Raw genomic sequence first — 17,369 nt, forward strand, 5'->3', positions numbered from 1 at the left:
AAATAATGCCAAATAATTTCAAGGCCATAGATAAAAAATAGATGTATTCATCGATGGATTTAATTGACGTTTCCCCACCAGTTGAAAACAGTCGATCTAATGTCAGTGGCCATTTCATTATATTCAATTCAAAGTGTACGAACTGGTTGGAACGACGTATTTGTTAAACAAATACCTTGAATGTTGATATGATTTTGCTTAAAAAGTCCATATTTCTGTGTTAAAGACATTCTTGTTCTGTGGATTTTCAACCGCCTAGACCATGATCTCGGCAATAATTAGCAGAATTGTGATGTAAGTAAATTCGTCGGTTTGTGTTTCGATTTTTCCGATTTTGTTTACATCGATATGTTTAAGGAAATGTATTCTTATGCTGCATAACAACGGACATCCACACGATAATCCTTGTTAGAGAAGGTGATTGTTCTTTGTTTAAATGTTTGGCTCGTTTACAGTTGTCAATTTTAGACAGGCTTTGTGTGATCGAATTTTTATGCCCTTGATTTTTTTTACTCAATCTTTTTAGTTTTTCCCAATTTACACCAATTCCCTAGTCCCTAATTCATACCAATGCCAATGTCGACTGCATACATACACACGTCCAGATAGTTTTATTAATTGCAACATTTGGAATACACACATTGAACTTGAAATGGTCTGCTGAAATGGAATTGAAATCTTCGTCGTTTTAAAACAAGATTTTTTCCATGTCAGGAACATCAACGTGTGTGTCTCTGTGTTTTTTTTTATTTCTAAGTGGCTTTATCTTTGGAATTATTCTAGAAATGTTCATATCAAAATGCGATAAAATCTTTGACCATGAGTTTCACTCCAAACTCTCCTAGTTTAAAAACGTGCTTTTGCAAACGATGCAAATCAAGGTGATTATTATTGCTGATATAGATCCTGAAGAAACTAATCGTTCAAAACAGTGATAACCCAAAAACAGCTAATTCACATGAGATTATTTCCCCGAACTGAATAAATCTATATTGAATGTGGTAGACAAATTGTTAAAACACTGGAGACACTTTTTTGTCCCTGCAAAAATTATGCTCGCCTTGGAAATATTTCAATATTCAAAGTGTGCAAAATGTAACGCTTTCCAAGCAAAAAAACACATTTGTATTTGCATCGCATTAATTTGATCCAAAGGCGCCTCATTTGCAACGAATTAATTCATGATCAATTCAATTAATTGAATTTGAACTGTTTTGTACATAAAACACAGTGTGCTTTATGCAGTGTGGATTATGCAGCCGAATGAATGTATAGCTAAATACCGACTTCAACATATGTTTTAGCCATTGTCATCGCTCTGCATGATAATAAAAGAAAGTGCGATATATTTTTAAGTAAGATCATGCTAAATCGACCTTCTGAACAGATTTGACCTTAAATGAACGCACGTCTGGTCCGAAATTGATCTATTCATTGTATCAAAGAAATTCTTTTCGAGTTTCACATCATGTTTGGATTAATGTTGCTGATATTGTTGTTAGTTAACTACTAGTCCTTAAAAATAATGAGGCATCTACTTGCAACATTAAACTTGCTAAACCAGTAAATATGTCTTGGTACACGGTGAATTTTACGGATTTCGCTCGTTTTACCGCCCGTGGGTTTGTGTGTTTTGTGGCTGGCCATCATTATCCCATAAATGGATCTTCAATGGTAACAGCACTTGCTAGCAACAGTTCTGGCTGTTTATTTTTTGCGTATTTCTGCCTCTAGAAGATTTGATTTCGGGCCACAAAAGTCCTGTAAAATCCTTGTTGGGTAATTGTTACCTATGGTAAATACACTGCATTGAATTACATCTATAAATAATTTCCCAACGGTTTGAAATTCAGCCAAAATTCAACTCTCGCTCGTCGAAGATGAAATTTCCTTGGCCACCTGGACTAAATATAGTTTTAGTCTCCATTGTGGCAGGCCAGATTTACTGTGTGACAAAAAATAAATTTTCTTCGAGCAATTTGATTTGAGAGAATGTCGCAAAAGCAGAAACCGGAAGTTCGCATTATTGTGCATATTTGGAACGATGTCGTGGTAATTCATGTATGAGTCGAAGGTATGATTTACCGATTGACCAGGTAATGGAACTCGTCAATTTGTTGAATCTAGAAAATTGTCTGTAAATCGTCACTTCTTGTTGCGTTGTTTCAAAGCATCTGCCAGCATTGACTGCTGCAGTCTAAAATACATAATGATAATTTTAGAATCATGACCTGTTTCAACCATATACCACTTTTATACGATATTATTGGGCACTCAGGAAGTAAAAGCCAAGCAACGGTAAAAATCGTGCTGGTTTCAAATCGCTATCATTTGCAATGGCTATTTGCATTTGCGGTTTATTATCCTTCTATTTGACAATGGTTGCTTAATTGGGCTGTTAAATTAATTAAATTTTTGTTAGTCACTTTTTTCAGGCAAACGCCACAAAGGGGCTTTATTTGAGATAAAAACGCACAATAAGTAATTAAACGGAAAATATAGTGAACAATTGTAGTCATCTATTAAATGTCAATTTATTCGAAAAGTCATGTAAAACATCAGATTTTATATTTTTTGCGAAACTCTACACGCTTTACTTATTACGAAAACTGTACGTGGGTGGTGCTGTGGTAAATCAAATAATCGGCGATTTTAGTGCACCCTCCTTTGCATTTTGCATGCTAAATTACATCTTAAACAATGCACAGTGGCACCTCCTTAATTCCACCTAAATTACAATTGATGTTATTAGCCGTGGGATGGGGGCTGTGTTGTTGAAAGCTTCCTCCCAAGCGTGAAAATTACTTAATGGGAATTGGAAAGAAAAATCGACGTATTGTTCGGATTTTGAGATCAATTCTCCGTTCCGAAACTAATTCAAAGCTTGGTTTATAGTAACATTTTGCTCAAAAACTCTCGTGCAAAGTAAACCCTTGAACGTTCAGTGGAAAAATTAAGTTCGTCAAGCATCCTAATTGCTCATAAAATCAATACTTGCTTACACAAACCCAGTTTTAAGAAATTCCTGCATTATTCATTAACAGATTACTGTCGCCATTATACAGGGCGGATTTGCCAAAAAATGTTTTTACAATTCAAAATGTATATATTTTTTGTTATAATATACCTAATTCTTTTTTCCAGATTAGTCTTTGGTACTCTTTACCCGGCTTATGCCTCCTACAAGGGAGTGAGGACCAAAAACACCAAAGAATACGTAAGTTGAAACTGTAACCGAAAACAAATTAGTGTCGCTTTTCCTTGCTTTAATCGGTTGACAAATTGTGCCACACAAATTTAGCAGAAAGCCTAATTTTTGCAATGACGACATTTCATCCAGTTCGGTTAGTGTGCAACAACAACGAACGTTCTGGTCTGAAGAGCACAAAGCCACAAAGGAAGTGTACCCATTTCTTCTATATGTCGCACTAACATATACATGGCACTAAAAATAACATGGGAGATTGCTTGCAGCCGAAAGAGCAATGACTTTGTGCTATTTAGGATGGTGGTTACTTTACTAGACATAAATTGGCCCGAGGAAACTAATAAAGTAATTTGTACCCAGAAAGCTGTGCAATAATAAGCTTTTCATAATCAAAGCTATAAAACATAATTAATAGTGCATGGTGGATTGCGAGCAATGCACTGCATTATATCCTTGTTTTATAGTGTTTTCGCTATTGTTCTTTGCGTCAATCATGCAGGAACACATACAATACATTTATTACAAAATTTTTCGCACTGAATCTTTTTTTTCTGTTTCAGGTAAAATGGATGATGTACTGGATCGTATTTGCACTTTTTACTTGCATAGAAACTTTCACAGATATATTCCTTAGTTGGTAAGTTTAAATCACTTTTCCCGAGATTTGTCGGTTTTACCCAACCTGGTTGTTTCAGGTTTCCGTTTTACTACGAAATCAAAATAATCCTAGTGATATGGTTGCTTTCCCCGGCTACGAAAGGATCCAGTATTTTATATAGAAAATTCGTTCATCCCATGTTAATCACTAAAGAAAAGGTTTGTGTTTAAACATTAAGTCCTTTTTTAGCCAAAAAACAAGCTCGACGATTTACTTGATTTTTTGTCTTTGCTTATATCACCCTTACCGCAACCTTGAATTTCGAGTCTATTAACTCGCAATTTACCAATGGTTGAACATTATTAAAAACCGGATTATTAATTAAGCGTCAATGTTCTTTGGCGACTCATTTACACAATAGTTGACGCGTAGTTCTTCCCGCTTTGTTTTTGCTTAAAATCAAGCCGAATCTGAGAAAATCGAAGGAATTTTAAGAACATTTTTCCCCTATTTGATTAGGTTTGGTGCCATTTTTTGCCTTGGATTTGCAACCTTAACAAAACGTCCCCAGTCCCCAATGAATAAAAGTTCTAATCATTCTAATAATTAAGTTAAAGTGAAAGGTATTTTTTATTATCTACTTCACGTACTTTTCAATGATTATTAAGCAGGTTGTTATCCAGCACTTATCGGAATATTGTTTAATTTTTTAATTGTCTATTTTCAGGAAATTGACGAATACATTTCTAAGGCAAAGGAACAAAGCTACAAACAGTTTCTCGATATCGGTCAGAAAGGAGTGACTGCTCTCATGCAAACTGCTCTTAAGGTAATCGTTGGTCTCAATCAAATGAAACAGTAAAATCGTCCATTTTTTGTGAACTGGATTGGCTTGGAAATTTCAAGTTAAAAAAAATTAGAGACATGATGTAGTGTCTTGCCAATATGTATATTATTTCCAATGTTTCACTCTGCATGTGTTTTAGTTGGATGTAGGTACTTACTATTCACTTTGCTCTCATATTCGTAGCTTTTTGAAGTTTATTTGGCAGTTCTTTTTATTATTTCAAAACTCCTCTAGTTAACTGAATGTTTGTTTAACGTTTCCCTGAAAAAGCTGGAGAAAAACTATATTTATCTACGATCATTTGAGTAATCGCCTCTCCCCATACCTTAGAACATAGAAATTGCTCCATCCTGCTCCTGAAGCCCAGAAATAAGCTCTAAAATCTAGCTAATAGCACTAATTTCCATATAACTCATAAATGTTTCTTTCTCGCACAGTCTGAGATAGTTCAAAATCTTGTGCAAATGCTTTCGCTACCCGATGTAGTTCGTATTGATCAAAATGTTGCTCCCTGTGCACCTGCAAGCGCCCAACCTGGATCTTCAGATGAAGAACCTGAACCTTCAGATGTACAACCTGGTCCTTCAGATACACACCATGAAAATAATGATAAGAATGATCGACTGGCTAATGCGATTAGAGCTATGTTGGCGGAGGGGCCCCCGGGGCCCAGAACAGGCCCTGGAAAAGGAAAAATTAAGTATAGAAGAAACGCAATATGTTTTGAAGGGCTGCCGGATTAACAACTCAACTCATTTTGGCACCAATAAGAAATCTCCACATGTCCTATGGAGGAAGTTTTATCATTACCGAGTTACATTGATGTAAAAGGAGTTGTTTTGTAGCTGTGAGTGTCGGCCGTTAAGACCAAGAACATTTATGACAGAACACATTGCTTTTAGTTCTTGAAAGTGATGCTGCTTCAATATTTAACCTTATTGTGCCTTATTAATGAATCTCAATTCGAAATTACAAAATTAATTGATTAAGACTATAATACGTTTGGCAGACGCAAATTATGATTTTCGAATTTTCTAGCTATACTTTACTAGATTAAGTTTTTTGTTTTATTTGTTTATTTCTATTTTAAATTTGTGTGTTTTGACTGATTTTAATGATTTTAGTTTGATATACATATTTACATATTTTTTTACTTTGGAATTGTTGTGTAATGACTTTTACTGTAGGAAAAAAACGACTGATGCCTCGATTTATGGGGGTTTTGCACATTGTGGCACAAGTGATTTTTAGACTAAGAGAGTTTTAGACAATATCCGATGTCCGTTACCAGTTGTACTTTATGTATTAAAGAGTTTTTCCCAATGAACTTATAGTTTCATTATTGATCAATCAACCATGGCCAGGTTTTCGGCACGGGGTTTTCGGTATTTTGCGGCAAAAGCGCACGACTTCTCTTCAATGGCATGTTTGATTCACTTTTTCTTTATGCATGGCTTTGTTGTGTCGGTTTTTTTAATGATGTTAACTTTAGCAAGTAAGTACCTACATTTTACTTTTAATTTTATCATCCGCTGCTGATATTTCCGCTTTGCAATTTCAGTACTGTTTCTCGATTATTACTCTTGAATGTCTTAGGGAGGTGGTGGCATAGTTAACCACTTGAAGAAGTCGTACAGCCTCAGTGATCTGAGTGATCCAGCCGATGGCATCGATGAAGGCGATATTCTCGTTTCCGACCCACACCTGATCCGACGGTAAATAGTTTAGTAACTTTGTAAAAAAAACATTGTTTTTGCCCCTGTAAAATCGTGTAGAAATATCGAGCAGCTGATTAAGATATTGAAAAAAAAAATTAATTTGCAGACGGAAACAAGGCCGCAGTCCTCACCGCTCCAGCTCAGCGTCTTCGGCTTCCGTGTATTTTGCGGAAGTAAACGTGGGCCTGGGACGTGAACCTATCACTGAAGTACGAAGTACTGAAGATATAAGTTCAGGTGAGTTAGGAATTTTTTTAACATTAGGTTTGAATGGAGGTTTTTTGGTTATTTCAGGTTACTCTAGCGCTGAAGGCTTGTATGCTGCCCAGCACCCTTTAAGGCTACAATCCCGAGAGAGCATAGGCAGTAATCGGGCTAACTCTCTAACGCGATCTCGTTCAACTCGAGTTACCAGGTCCAGCGTACCAAAGAAGGCGAATATTACGAGCGATGTAAGTTATTTTTCTTCCCAGCCGGTTCGTTCCCATCCAAATGGTTCCGAGTAATCCGAAACCCCATTTTCAACTATTGTAGGATAGCGACGATAATGAAGTGTTTGACACCAATATAGTGTTTTTTAATGATAAGGCGAAGGAAATCAACAATCTGCCCGAATCGCACGACTCGTCATCCAGTGAGGAGTTTTTTGATACACCTGAAATGATAGGTTTTGATTTGCATGGTAAAACTTTAATCGATACGAGCCGAATTGAAATTGAAAATAACCAACGGATAGTTGATAGTAGTAGTTCGATAATTCCGAACGCTCTTGCAGTAGTTAAGCGTAACCCAATTGACTCCGATGCGAGTGGTGGCAACCACCGTACTGCAGATGTACTTGGGTATGATACTGACAGTAAAATAACTGCATGCCCAAAAGAAATCTCTTCCTCTCCATTAAGACTAAACTTAACCAAATTATCTTCAGCTTTGTCTTCGTTGTATCCTCTATCACTTAAAGCCCCTGCTGGGACAAGCAATGAATCAATGAATCTTCAAATTAACTACCGCAAGCCAGAAATGGCGAAGTGTGTTAGTGGGAACCCATTTGAATGCGATGAGCTGCAAGAAATTCAACCACAGAAAATTTCCAGTCAACCAGATAGCATTGCAAAAGGGGCTGATAAAAAAGCTGGAGGAAACGATGAAGCAGTGAATCGGGGGGGGAAATATCATAAAAAGCATGCTCCTTTACCGCCCCGACCTCCTCGTGTTCAAAATCTTCCAATCAAAGCCACATTGGTCTTGCAACCAGGTGTAGTGAGGAGCCTGAGTTCAAGCGCAGAGAGTCTCAATAAGGAAGTTTTTCTGAACTATTCGCCGAAGATGAGAAGGCCGAGAAATGCTAGTTCAAGTTCAAAGAGCAGCGAAAGCTCTTCGTCAATGAAAAGCGACAATGCTTTAAGCAAGATGCTTAGATTGCCGAAAAAAATGGCTCATTTGAACATCCCCAGTAAGGTAAAGGAAAAACGGCACTCATGGGGAGATTTTTTCCATAACAAGCCGCTGGCAGCTTCGGGCAAAAACGCGCACTCAAGAAGTGCGAGCAGTTTAGACGCAATTGCCGAAAACCCCACAACAGAAGCAGCCAAGCCGATTCAAAGGGCTGGGAGCCAAGTTTCTATTCGAAGTTTGACCGATTCGCCTCTGGCACATAGAAGGTTAAAAATTATTAGAAGATACGTTGACAATTACATTGACTAGCTAGATATTGCCTAGATGTTGTCAGGACACTTCCTATAGTCAGGCATGATTTCTTATCATTTGGTTTGATCTGTGTGGAATTGCGCTGCTTCTTACTAACAAAAAACAAACTTGCTGAACTAATCACAGGATATTTGGTGTTGTTTGTGATGTGTTTGCCACTAATTCATGATTTTATTGACTCTTAAGGTGCGAATTTGTCAATTAAAAAAATGTTTCAACTACAACGACGCATTTGATCAGAAGAGAAAAGCAGTGAAAAAATTAAGACTTAAATTTCTCTATAAATTGTTGAAACAACACCTGTTCTGATCTATTGGAATAATCGGATTTCAAGAAATATTTAACGGAACGGAATCTTGTTCTAAAATGGGATAAATATTTTTTTTTTATTTGGCATAAATGCATCATGTGTTTTTATAATGATGTATTTATATATATATATATACAGGCTGTCTTTGATATAAAATAAGTTATTGCCGTGCGTGTTCAAAGGGGGGCAATTTTGCAGCTTTTCTACTTGTTTCAAAGCCAGCCGGTATATACGAATTTCAACAATCTTTAAACAGTGTGCTTTTCATAAAATCGCTCAAGTATGTCGGTTTTGTAAAAATTATTCAATTATGTTAATTTCTTTGATGATTTTTATTCTCGTTGCCACAATAAAATCATCAAGTCAAATTTAGGAAAACATTCTTGTTCAACAAGCGATATATCTGAGCTTGATTCTATGAAAATCTTAGGAGCAAATCCATATTAAAAATTATTTTTTTAGGAGCAGTCAAGTGCCACCTTACCCCGTATTAAAAAATCAACAAAAAAGAGGGCTTTATGAGACGGAAGTCTAGGACAGATAACCGATGATTAGCCTGATGGACGTCTTTATCCTAGCTCTATTTATGTGTGATACTTGTATACTTTTATTTCTTAATTCAGTGATTAATTAAGTTAATCCTGGCTCAATTTATAACCGATTTTATACTTGAAATAGCGCAAAAGGTTACTAACAGCATATTTCCGCACGAAACCTTGTTTTTGTCGACTTTATTTTATAGTTGTTCAGACAGTAAGTCGCCGATAAAATCATATTGATTTTGTTGCGTGTATGTCAGTATGTGTGTAATTGTAGCAATTTGTTGCCGATAGTAATTTATCATTGGCTTAATGGAAAAGTGGTCTGTACAGACATCACATGTTAGCTTTCAAAGTGGTAGCGGTTCCTTTACTTGGAATTCATGTACAATTTTGAATAAACTGATTGTTACGTTACTAGTTTATTCAAATTTTATGTCGTGTATTTTTGAGTCGTTTTTCCTCAAACACGCCATTGTTGGTTACATGTTTATTTAAGTGTTGGTGGGCAGGTTTTATACAATTACTTGTGTGTAAAATGGCGTCTTTTTAGTGTTCAAGATTGGAAGTTACATCCTAAAATACCGTTCCTTTTATTGAGATGTTAATATGATTTTATAACATGAGACTTTGTGGTAATTTATAATATACATAGCAACTTGTTTAGGTACTATAAATGTATTGATGGTTATTTCACAATCCCCATAGATCTATTAAGGCGCTTTATCATTAGTTTTACTTCTTCTACTGTTAGGTTTTTTACCGTGCTGGTTAGTCACGTATTATGTAAGATTACTAACTAAATGTTTGCCAAAACTCAAGCCTTCGAATCGATGAATGGCTTAATAAAAGATATTTGATTGATTAGAACATAACGTGAGTTTAATTAATTGTGATCCAAGCGACCCAAATTTACCTGTTTTCTATCATATGCGACTGAAACATCTGCTTAGATAATAATTTAGCCAAAGGATATATTTTTCGTCCTCTGGTTTTACTGGGTGCATTTGCATGGCTGCTGCAGTCCATACCAGAATGCAATATACGCTCTGCGCTTTTCCAAAATTTAGATTTTATGGTTTTGTTATTGCGGACAATAAATGCGAAGTTTTCATGTGGGCATTTTTATGAACGGAATTTAAGAATCATCCGAACATTAAAGAGCTTTTAGTGCTTGGCTGGCTGCAATTGAAATTTTAAAATTCTTATTAATGTTTTCTTTATTTGTTGCCTTTAGCTCCAAATCTAATGGGAAGAGTTTACCAGTGAGATTAAATGAAAAGTTCATTGGAGTTTTGGTTCCTCAAGCAACATTGTCTTTTATATTCAAAACTACAACCGGTTATAAACATAAAACTCCTTACATTCAGGATTTTTCCATTCTTTTGCATCCAGTTTCATGGAAAGTTTGGATTGCTCCCCATTTTCTACTTGATATGGGAAAGAAATAACAATGAAGCCGCAGCAAACTAAATCGCCGTGGGGCTTTCGGACACTTTTGGAAATTCATAATGGACAATTTTTTCTTTTTCCAGTTTTCAAATCAGAAAGATCTTTGCGGCTTAGATTTTGACTTGAAATTTATAAATAAATGTTTTTTTTTTGTTGCGTGCAGTGTAGCAATCAAGTATAGAGTTAACATTGTTTGCAGCGTTTTACAATAAACCAATTTTCCAAGCCAACATTTCCCGAGAGGAAAATTCTAACTTATTTCGCTGAACGCGTTATAGCATTTTAATATTACTTTCCCATTTATATCCTCCAATTTCTGGTTTCTTTTGCTTGTTTAGGAAAATGAAAAATCGACTTCGTGTGCGATATTTCGGTTACGGAAAACATCGTACAGCGTTCGCGCATTTTTTTTGCTCTCAGAACACAAGCACTTGTATTCATTTATCTGATGCAGTTTGCATTGGCTTGTTGCAGTTATTTGCTATTGATCAATCAGAGGTAAAACTGTAGCGCAATTAATTTCAAAGTTTCAAAAAAAATCGCCAGAACAAAACCTAAAAAAGGGAATATTTGTACACGTATTCCATGAATTCTGTGAGTTTTTATGCCCAATATTTTTTGGCTGTAAAGCAAATGCAATTACGATACGCAAAGCGCTTTATTGAAGGGCATCAAAAATACAACCAATTCCGTATTAAGAGTTTAGTATCGGCGTTTCTCTCTCAAACACAAAATAGCTCTTCGACTCGTTCTACTTACCAAATTTGTTTTTTACTGTGATCCCCCAAAAGGGCCTAATGTAAGTGGAAAATGAAAGGAATGGACTGTATTTTTATCTATTGATTTGCAGTTACAGGATTTACATCAACAAATCTGTGTTAAAAAAAACTGAAAATTACCCAGATTGTTTTAATATAAGTATATGTATATATATAATTTTTGTCTCTTAATAAAAATTATTTTGATATTATTGATTGAAGCTTAGAAGTGATCAAGAAGTAAACTATAATTAAGGTAGCTTGTGCTACTGCCCGCGCCTCAAACCACAAAATTGTTCAAGATGTTTCAACTATTCTTTGATATTTTGTTATTTTATGTTTATTTAGTCATTTCTGATTTAACATTGGCAATTGGTGCATTGAAGGAAGAACAGATATTCAAAGGTAAACGAAAAATTTATTTTCTGGACGGGAAAGTGAATACTCAAAGCTCTAGGCTCATGCAAGCACAACTATCCGACAAAAAATTTAAAAAGTTCAAAAAATAAAAACTAGAGCAACAGTTTAGTATAAGGGAAAATTATTTCTCGTCCTAGTTATTTGAAAAGCCCCAAAAGGGAATGGAAATAATCTAAAAATTATTTATGGATTACCGATTTTTCTGCATCTTCATCGGCAACACTCGTTCACTTTAAATACACCGTTTTCGTTCATTGCCTGCAATAAACTGAAGATTTATTCACCTTATGCGAAAAACTGCATGCGATGTGCTAGCATGATGATATAACAGTCCGATATAATTTTTTTAACAATTTTATGGATAATTACCGCAACATTTTAAATATGCCAACGTTAATCAACAGTGTGCGAAAATTTCCGATTTTACCAAAGGCTTAAAACTAGACTGGAAAAGTGTCAGGAATAAACCCGGAAAATCTAAAGTCACCGAAAAGAAATTCTATAGCGAATAAGTTAGTACGCGATATAACTTATCTGCCCTAAAGATTTTACTTGTGAGTGCTAAATGTCATTCGAGTTGTTGGCTTTATATTTCAAAAAGTTCTCACATACATTTTCTTTTCAGCGCTTTTTTCGAAAACCAATATAAACTTGCTGGTAAGTTTATCCCGTTCTCTATCTTGGGCGTCGCGGTAGTTTATCATAGAAAAACGCACAGCTTTAAAACGTAGAAAATCATTTATTTTTAGGGGTATAATAAAAATGAAATATTCGCGCTACTAGCATTGTTCCAGCGACTATTTGTTCGAAACTTTATCAATTTGATATTAGACCCTAGAGTGTATCAAAGGGGCAAAACACAACGTATCGCCTGCAAGGGCATTTATTACTTGATATATATTTCCTAATATAACGTGGATAAATCCTCTATTGACAAATTTATTGGCGAATAATGTGCGCTTTTGGTATGCAATTGTAACAACAACAACATTTTGTTATTGATATTTATCGCGTTACCAGTACAAATATAAAACATAAATTACCAGGCGTTAATCCAATGAAGAAAAATATATAGTGGATTGATTGATCAACTATACAAAATATATGTAAAAAATCAGTTGGTGAATTTATTAAATATTTTTCATTCCACTCTCGTTCAACTAAGTTAATTAACGTGGTTTTTTAATGTTGGATATATTCGATATCGGCACAATGAAAAAGAAAGAAACATCGCCACTCATCCCATTTACCGAATTTCCTTTTTAACGCCTTCGACGAGCTCACCAGATATTTCATTTAGCAGGAAATAAAATAAATGATTCAGCCCATATAGAGAATCGATTACTAAAGCGTTTTTCTAAATGGATTAGTATGATATGAAGCATTATATAAGACGAAATGAATGCGCTTCTAACTCATTTGCGGGAAACAATTAAATTAGTTTGCCAGAAATTACGAATTTATACTGCAGGAATTTACATGTGTTCTGTAGTCATCACAAAGTCAATGCCGCCGCTAAGGGACCGCAAAAACCACCTGGACCTGCAAACCTTCAACTTAATGAAAATTCACTGAAATACTTGTAAACCACAACATCCTAAACTGAAGCAGCTCTACATACTGAATATGGCTGGAATGGGTTTGTTTTAGTAAAAACAGCTCTTTTCCATGCCATGGTATTTGATTTTCAGTTTTATTATTCTAAAATTCGGTTAAAGAGGCTGCAGTTTTTCTAAAGCGCACTTTTTATTCGCTTTGCTGCTAAAATGCATCTTTGAATATTCAGTATGCCTGATGAGTAGTCAAAGAATTGATGAAAATAAATACTCGGTTTCCTCTCTTTCAATTTTTGGCCATTGATTGATTGCATTTAAATCGAAAACTTTGCTGTTGGAAATTGATTAAACTAAACATTGTCTTTATCTGATGACCTAAAATCTGATAAATGATCGCACTTACTATCGTAAATAGAAAAAATATTGCCTTATTTCTCTAAAAAAAATTTGTTGCCGCTTGCGTAATTTTTTTTGTTAAACATTGCAATTTTTTGCTCTGAAAAATATCATTTAATAGTTGCTTTAATTATTTTTTGATGATTGTTCGAAAGCAAAGCAACTTTACTTCCAAAGCTCCTGATGGCTTTAGGATTTCTTCAAAAATATTCTATTCAAATTGCAAATTTGCTAGTCATTTGCCGATTAGATAGAGAAACTTCCTTCCGGGTTTTATTTTGGAAAGTAAAAGTTTGATCTTGCAATTTTTGTTTTTTCTCTCTTTTCTCTCAAGTTGGTCATCATTTTTAGTAAGTAGCACCTTCAAATTTTCAGACTCTATAGAAGACACTTTTGCCTGGAAACTCTGAAAATTGCATAAAAATTAAATTCAATTTTGATTTTTGCAGACTTGCAAAAAACCAATATTCCAGAGAGTCCTGCTGGCACCGCTACAAATTTAATCACTAAATCGGCAAGTAAAGCGAAGCTCGGCCTGGAAATTGATTGTAGTGAAACGTACGCTACTGGTTTCTGTTCTGTTGTACTTCACCCAATTGTGCCTCGTATAATTTCCCCATAAATAAAGGTCCGGACTCCCTAAGTTTTATTTTGACCCAGTCACGTACCGTAGGCCAGCCATGGTCTCACTGCCTGCATATTAAGTCCTTAATTATTAGTAATAGCTGTTAAAACGCCCATAAATTGCAAATGCTCCAACTTTCCTTTACCCACCTCCGCATTTCGGCGGTTTTATTTCAATAAACCACAGAAAAATGCCAACACCTGCGATAACAAAAAAAAAACGAATCGGTTCGGTTAAATTTTTGGCGATTTTCTCAACTTTTGTGCATGAAACTTGATTTTCTGGATGTTGCAGTTCGCTCCGACATTGCAATATTGAGCCCAGTCTCCATCAGATTAATATAAACAGGTGTCGTAACCAAAAACGAGTTTAAAACTTTGAAAACTTTCCCATCTCATATGCGAAACAAGTTTAAATGCGACGAGCACGAAGTCGGGGCAAAAAATTGGAAAATCTTGGTGACGACAGCGAGTTTTCCTCAAGATGCTGGAAAATTCGTGGCACGACAGTTCAGACAATATCTGTTTCCTGGAAAATCTGCTGCAACTCGATACATAAGCGGCTCTGGTTTCTACCATCGGCGTCGCCCAAAAAGGGGCCAAATTTTTTTTGGTCATTGAAGCCTTATGAAAACAGGTGAAGAACTGTAGGAAAAAATTGCGCCTCCTCAGGCTTTCATAGTTCGTTGTATCCAAAAGTCAAACACATTTGCAGATTGATTCTGAACTGATGTTAGAAAGCACTCGGTGATTCTGGATTGTACATTTTCCAGCAGGGAAAACAGGAAAATGCTACGCTACTGTTGAGTGTTCACGGTGGTTTTCCGCATCCACTCGATTTTATCACTGATTGAAATTTATTTTAGAAAGATGTACACATCGATTTTGGCTCGATAGGTAGATTTTGTTGGTTTTCATCCAGGCATTGGCGGTAAAGTGGAATGATGATGCTCAACATATTTTTACAATCCGTAATTTTGCCCGGAAATGTTCCGGTTAAAATACAGGCAGATTGTACGGATTTAATACTTTCAATCGATATTTTTCGCACTTACCAAACAGTTCTAATGCGTCCTCTAATGAGACTGAACTGCAAATTCAGCATTTTTTAATGTAAAATGTGTACGTGTTTATTTCAACTCAAATACAATAAATCGAAACGAAATTTCTGCTGTTTGAACATCCTAAAACGGGGTGCTTCAGGCTGGAAAGCAAATAAAAGTATAATTAAAGCAAATTAAATCGATTCAAATGGTTGTAGCAGAAACACGTTTGTATTTATCGAGCTGATTCTGAATTAACGCTTGACTGTTTTTTTCAAATTCCCCAAAATGATAATAATCTATCGAGTAACTAGTTTCGACTGTGGGTAACAAAAAATTCATATTTTTAGAAAAGCTGTTTAAATCGCTATCGATGATTTGTTGTCTGATTGATCGCGGTCCTTTCTTTGGTAAAAAGTCTAGAAATTAAACCTAATTTTTCGAAGTCTGTACAGATTTATTGCAGAAAAACCACTAGACGCAACCATATTTGTTATGAATATGTAAAAAATTAAAAAAACATACAATCATCATACAGTTGAAAAGTACTTGTGTTAAAAAAAGCGCTCCGGCTCATCAATGAACCATAAACTAAATACGGGCTGCAAAGGACGAAGAAGATAGCGAATAATGTGCAGTTTAAGTGAAAAATGCCCACATAAAAGGGTACATCAGTTTACAAAGACACCGAATTAGACTTAAGTAAGCTTTCCGTCCTCAACAATTCTGGCTAATTTTTTAGCAACATTTATTTTATGGGTATGGCTTTTGCCTGGCAGCGGCCTAAAAGGGAAAAAGGACATTTATTCCGCGCCATCAAATGTCCATTAATTCTTTTTGTGTTAAATGAATCGGACATAGAAAATCTTTCGTTGGCCGCGGACAACACAAAAGTGAATTTTAAAATGGAACCCCATCGATTTCGGCCGCGTATTGCCCATTGTTAGCTCCTGCCTGGACAAGCGTCGAAGAATTCGAAATTTCGTTTTATAAATGGGACGTTTGGAGAGTTACAGGCTTTCATTCTCAGTTGTGTTCTATCGTATCTCATCTTGCATACAAAAGTACATTTATTAATAATAAACACATAAATAAATAAATTATGACTTTAATACAACCTCACCCAAATTGGGGCTTTGCTTACAAAACGTCGATATTTCAAGCTAGATGTACTTTTTTGATCAGTTTTTTCACGTCGAACAATCCCCAGTTATTCATTGTGCTGTTTAGGTAATAATGTATAACCAAAAAATAGAAGCTTTAAATGAGCTTCCAGAAATTCCCCTTGGTAAAGATTCAAAAAACTCGCGAACCAAGAAGAATAAATAATTAATAAAACACCCTTGTACTATCATTAACCTTGCGACGAGCTCGCAAAGAAAATATAATTAATTTCCTGCAGGCTTCGTTTGCAAAGCTAACAATTGCAAGCAGGCTTGACTCTATTTTCATCGCCATGTCCCATTTTAATGAAAAATATCAAAGGAAGTTTTTTCCCAAGAATAGTACTTTTTTGCTGCCGACGCCACTAATATTCGCATCTTCAAACTTGCGACATCAAAGAGCAACACAAGACTTAGCAAACAGGAAAATTTACTTGATATGCTCAAAAACAAAACGCTTTGTATTTATGCATGCTCAGGAGAACGCAGACGTTATACAGTATCATTACAATTATTCCGGCTTTACATTGGCAGTTTGGGCCCTTCTATGTACATCTAATACGATCCCTATTGTTAGCGGTTTTAAAAATGCAAACAGTGCGCTTGCAAGGGTGTAAAGTTCTCAAAGACAAAAAAACCCTGTTACACCCTCCAATTAGTTTAAGTTTTAGGTTACCCCGTATATAAATTGGATGGGACAGCCCCCAAAATAGTCCGCTGGCTTACGGTTTAACTGGAAGGATCTTTTTAAATTGAGAATTCTGCAAAATGTATGGTATTATCATTTCCCCCCTGAAAGTTTCGGTTGCTCTACATCCTCAGATGTTTTTCGGGAACATTTCTGTGTCCACTTTTTACAGAGTGTGGCAAAATTCAAGTAACCAGCCGAAGGCAGGGGTGAGGACTCGCACTCATTTTTTCACTACTTCGATGTAAAACCTTCTTCTGAGAGTAAATGTCCGCAAAACTGACTTAAATAGCATACCATTATTTAGGAGAAAACTCGTTCTACGATCGTTGCACGTTTCGA

General features: G+C 35.6%; 1 protein-coding gene across 6 annotated transcripts; it reads left to right on the plus strand.

The window, feature by feature from the left end:
- The first annotated feature begins 86 nt into the window (after window positions 1–86).
- On the plus strand, window positions 87–9,797 carry LOC109546951 (receptor expression-enhancing protein 1). Of its 6 annotated transcripts, none has more exons than XM_048668374.1 (10): window positions 87–294; window positions 3,145–3,217; window positions 3,769–3,845; window positions 3,904–4,024; window positions 4,534–4,635; window positions 6,250–6,368; window positions 6,478–6,608; window positions 6,666–6,823; window positions 6,906–7,213; window positions 8,851–9,797. In XM_048668374.1, the coding sequence occupies exons 1-10, from the start codon at window positions 263–265 to the stop codon at window positions 8,921–8,923; spliced, it is 1,194 nt and encodes a 397-aa protein (XP_048524331.1). In that variant the 5' UTR covers window positions 87–262; the 3' UTR covers window positions 8,924–9,797. The 6 variants fall into 6 exon arrangements, with proteins under 6 accessions (XP_048524331.1, XP_019773693.2, XP_019773694.2 ...); XM_019918134.2 differs by having other exon boundaries at window positions 89–294; window positions 6,906–7,053; XM_019918135.2 differs by having other exon boundaries at window positions 89–294; window positions 6,906–7,005.
- Window positions 9,798–17,369: the final 7,572 nt, after the last annotated feature.

Source organism: Dendroctonus ponderosae, unplaced genomic scaffold, assembly GCF_020466585.1.
Source record: "Dendroctonus ponderosae isolate FM_Combo_2020 unplaced genomic scaffold, Dpon_F_20191213v2 Dpon_F_20191213_7, whole genome shotgun sequence".
Lineage (NCBI taxonomy): Eukaryota > Metazoa > Arthropoda > Insecta > Coleoptera > Curculionidae > Dendroctonus > Dendroctonus ponderosae.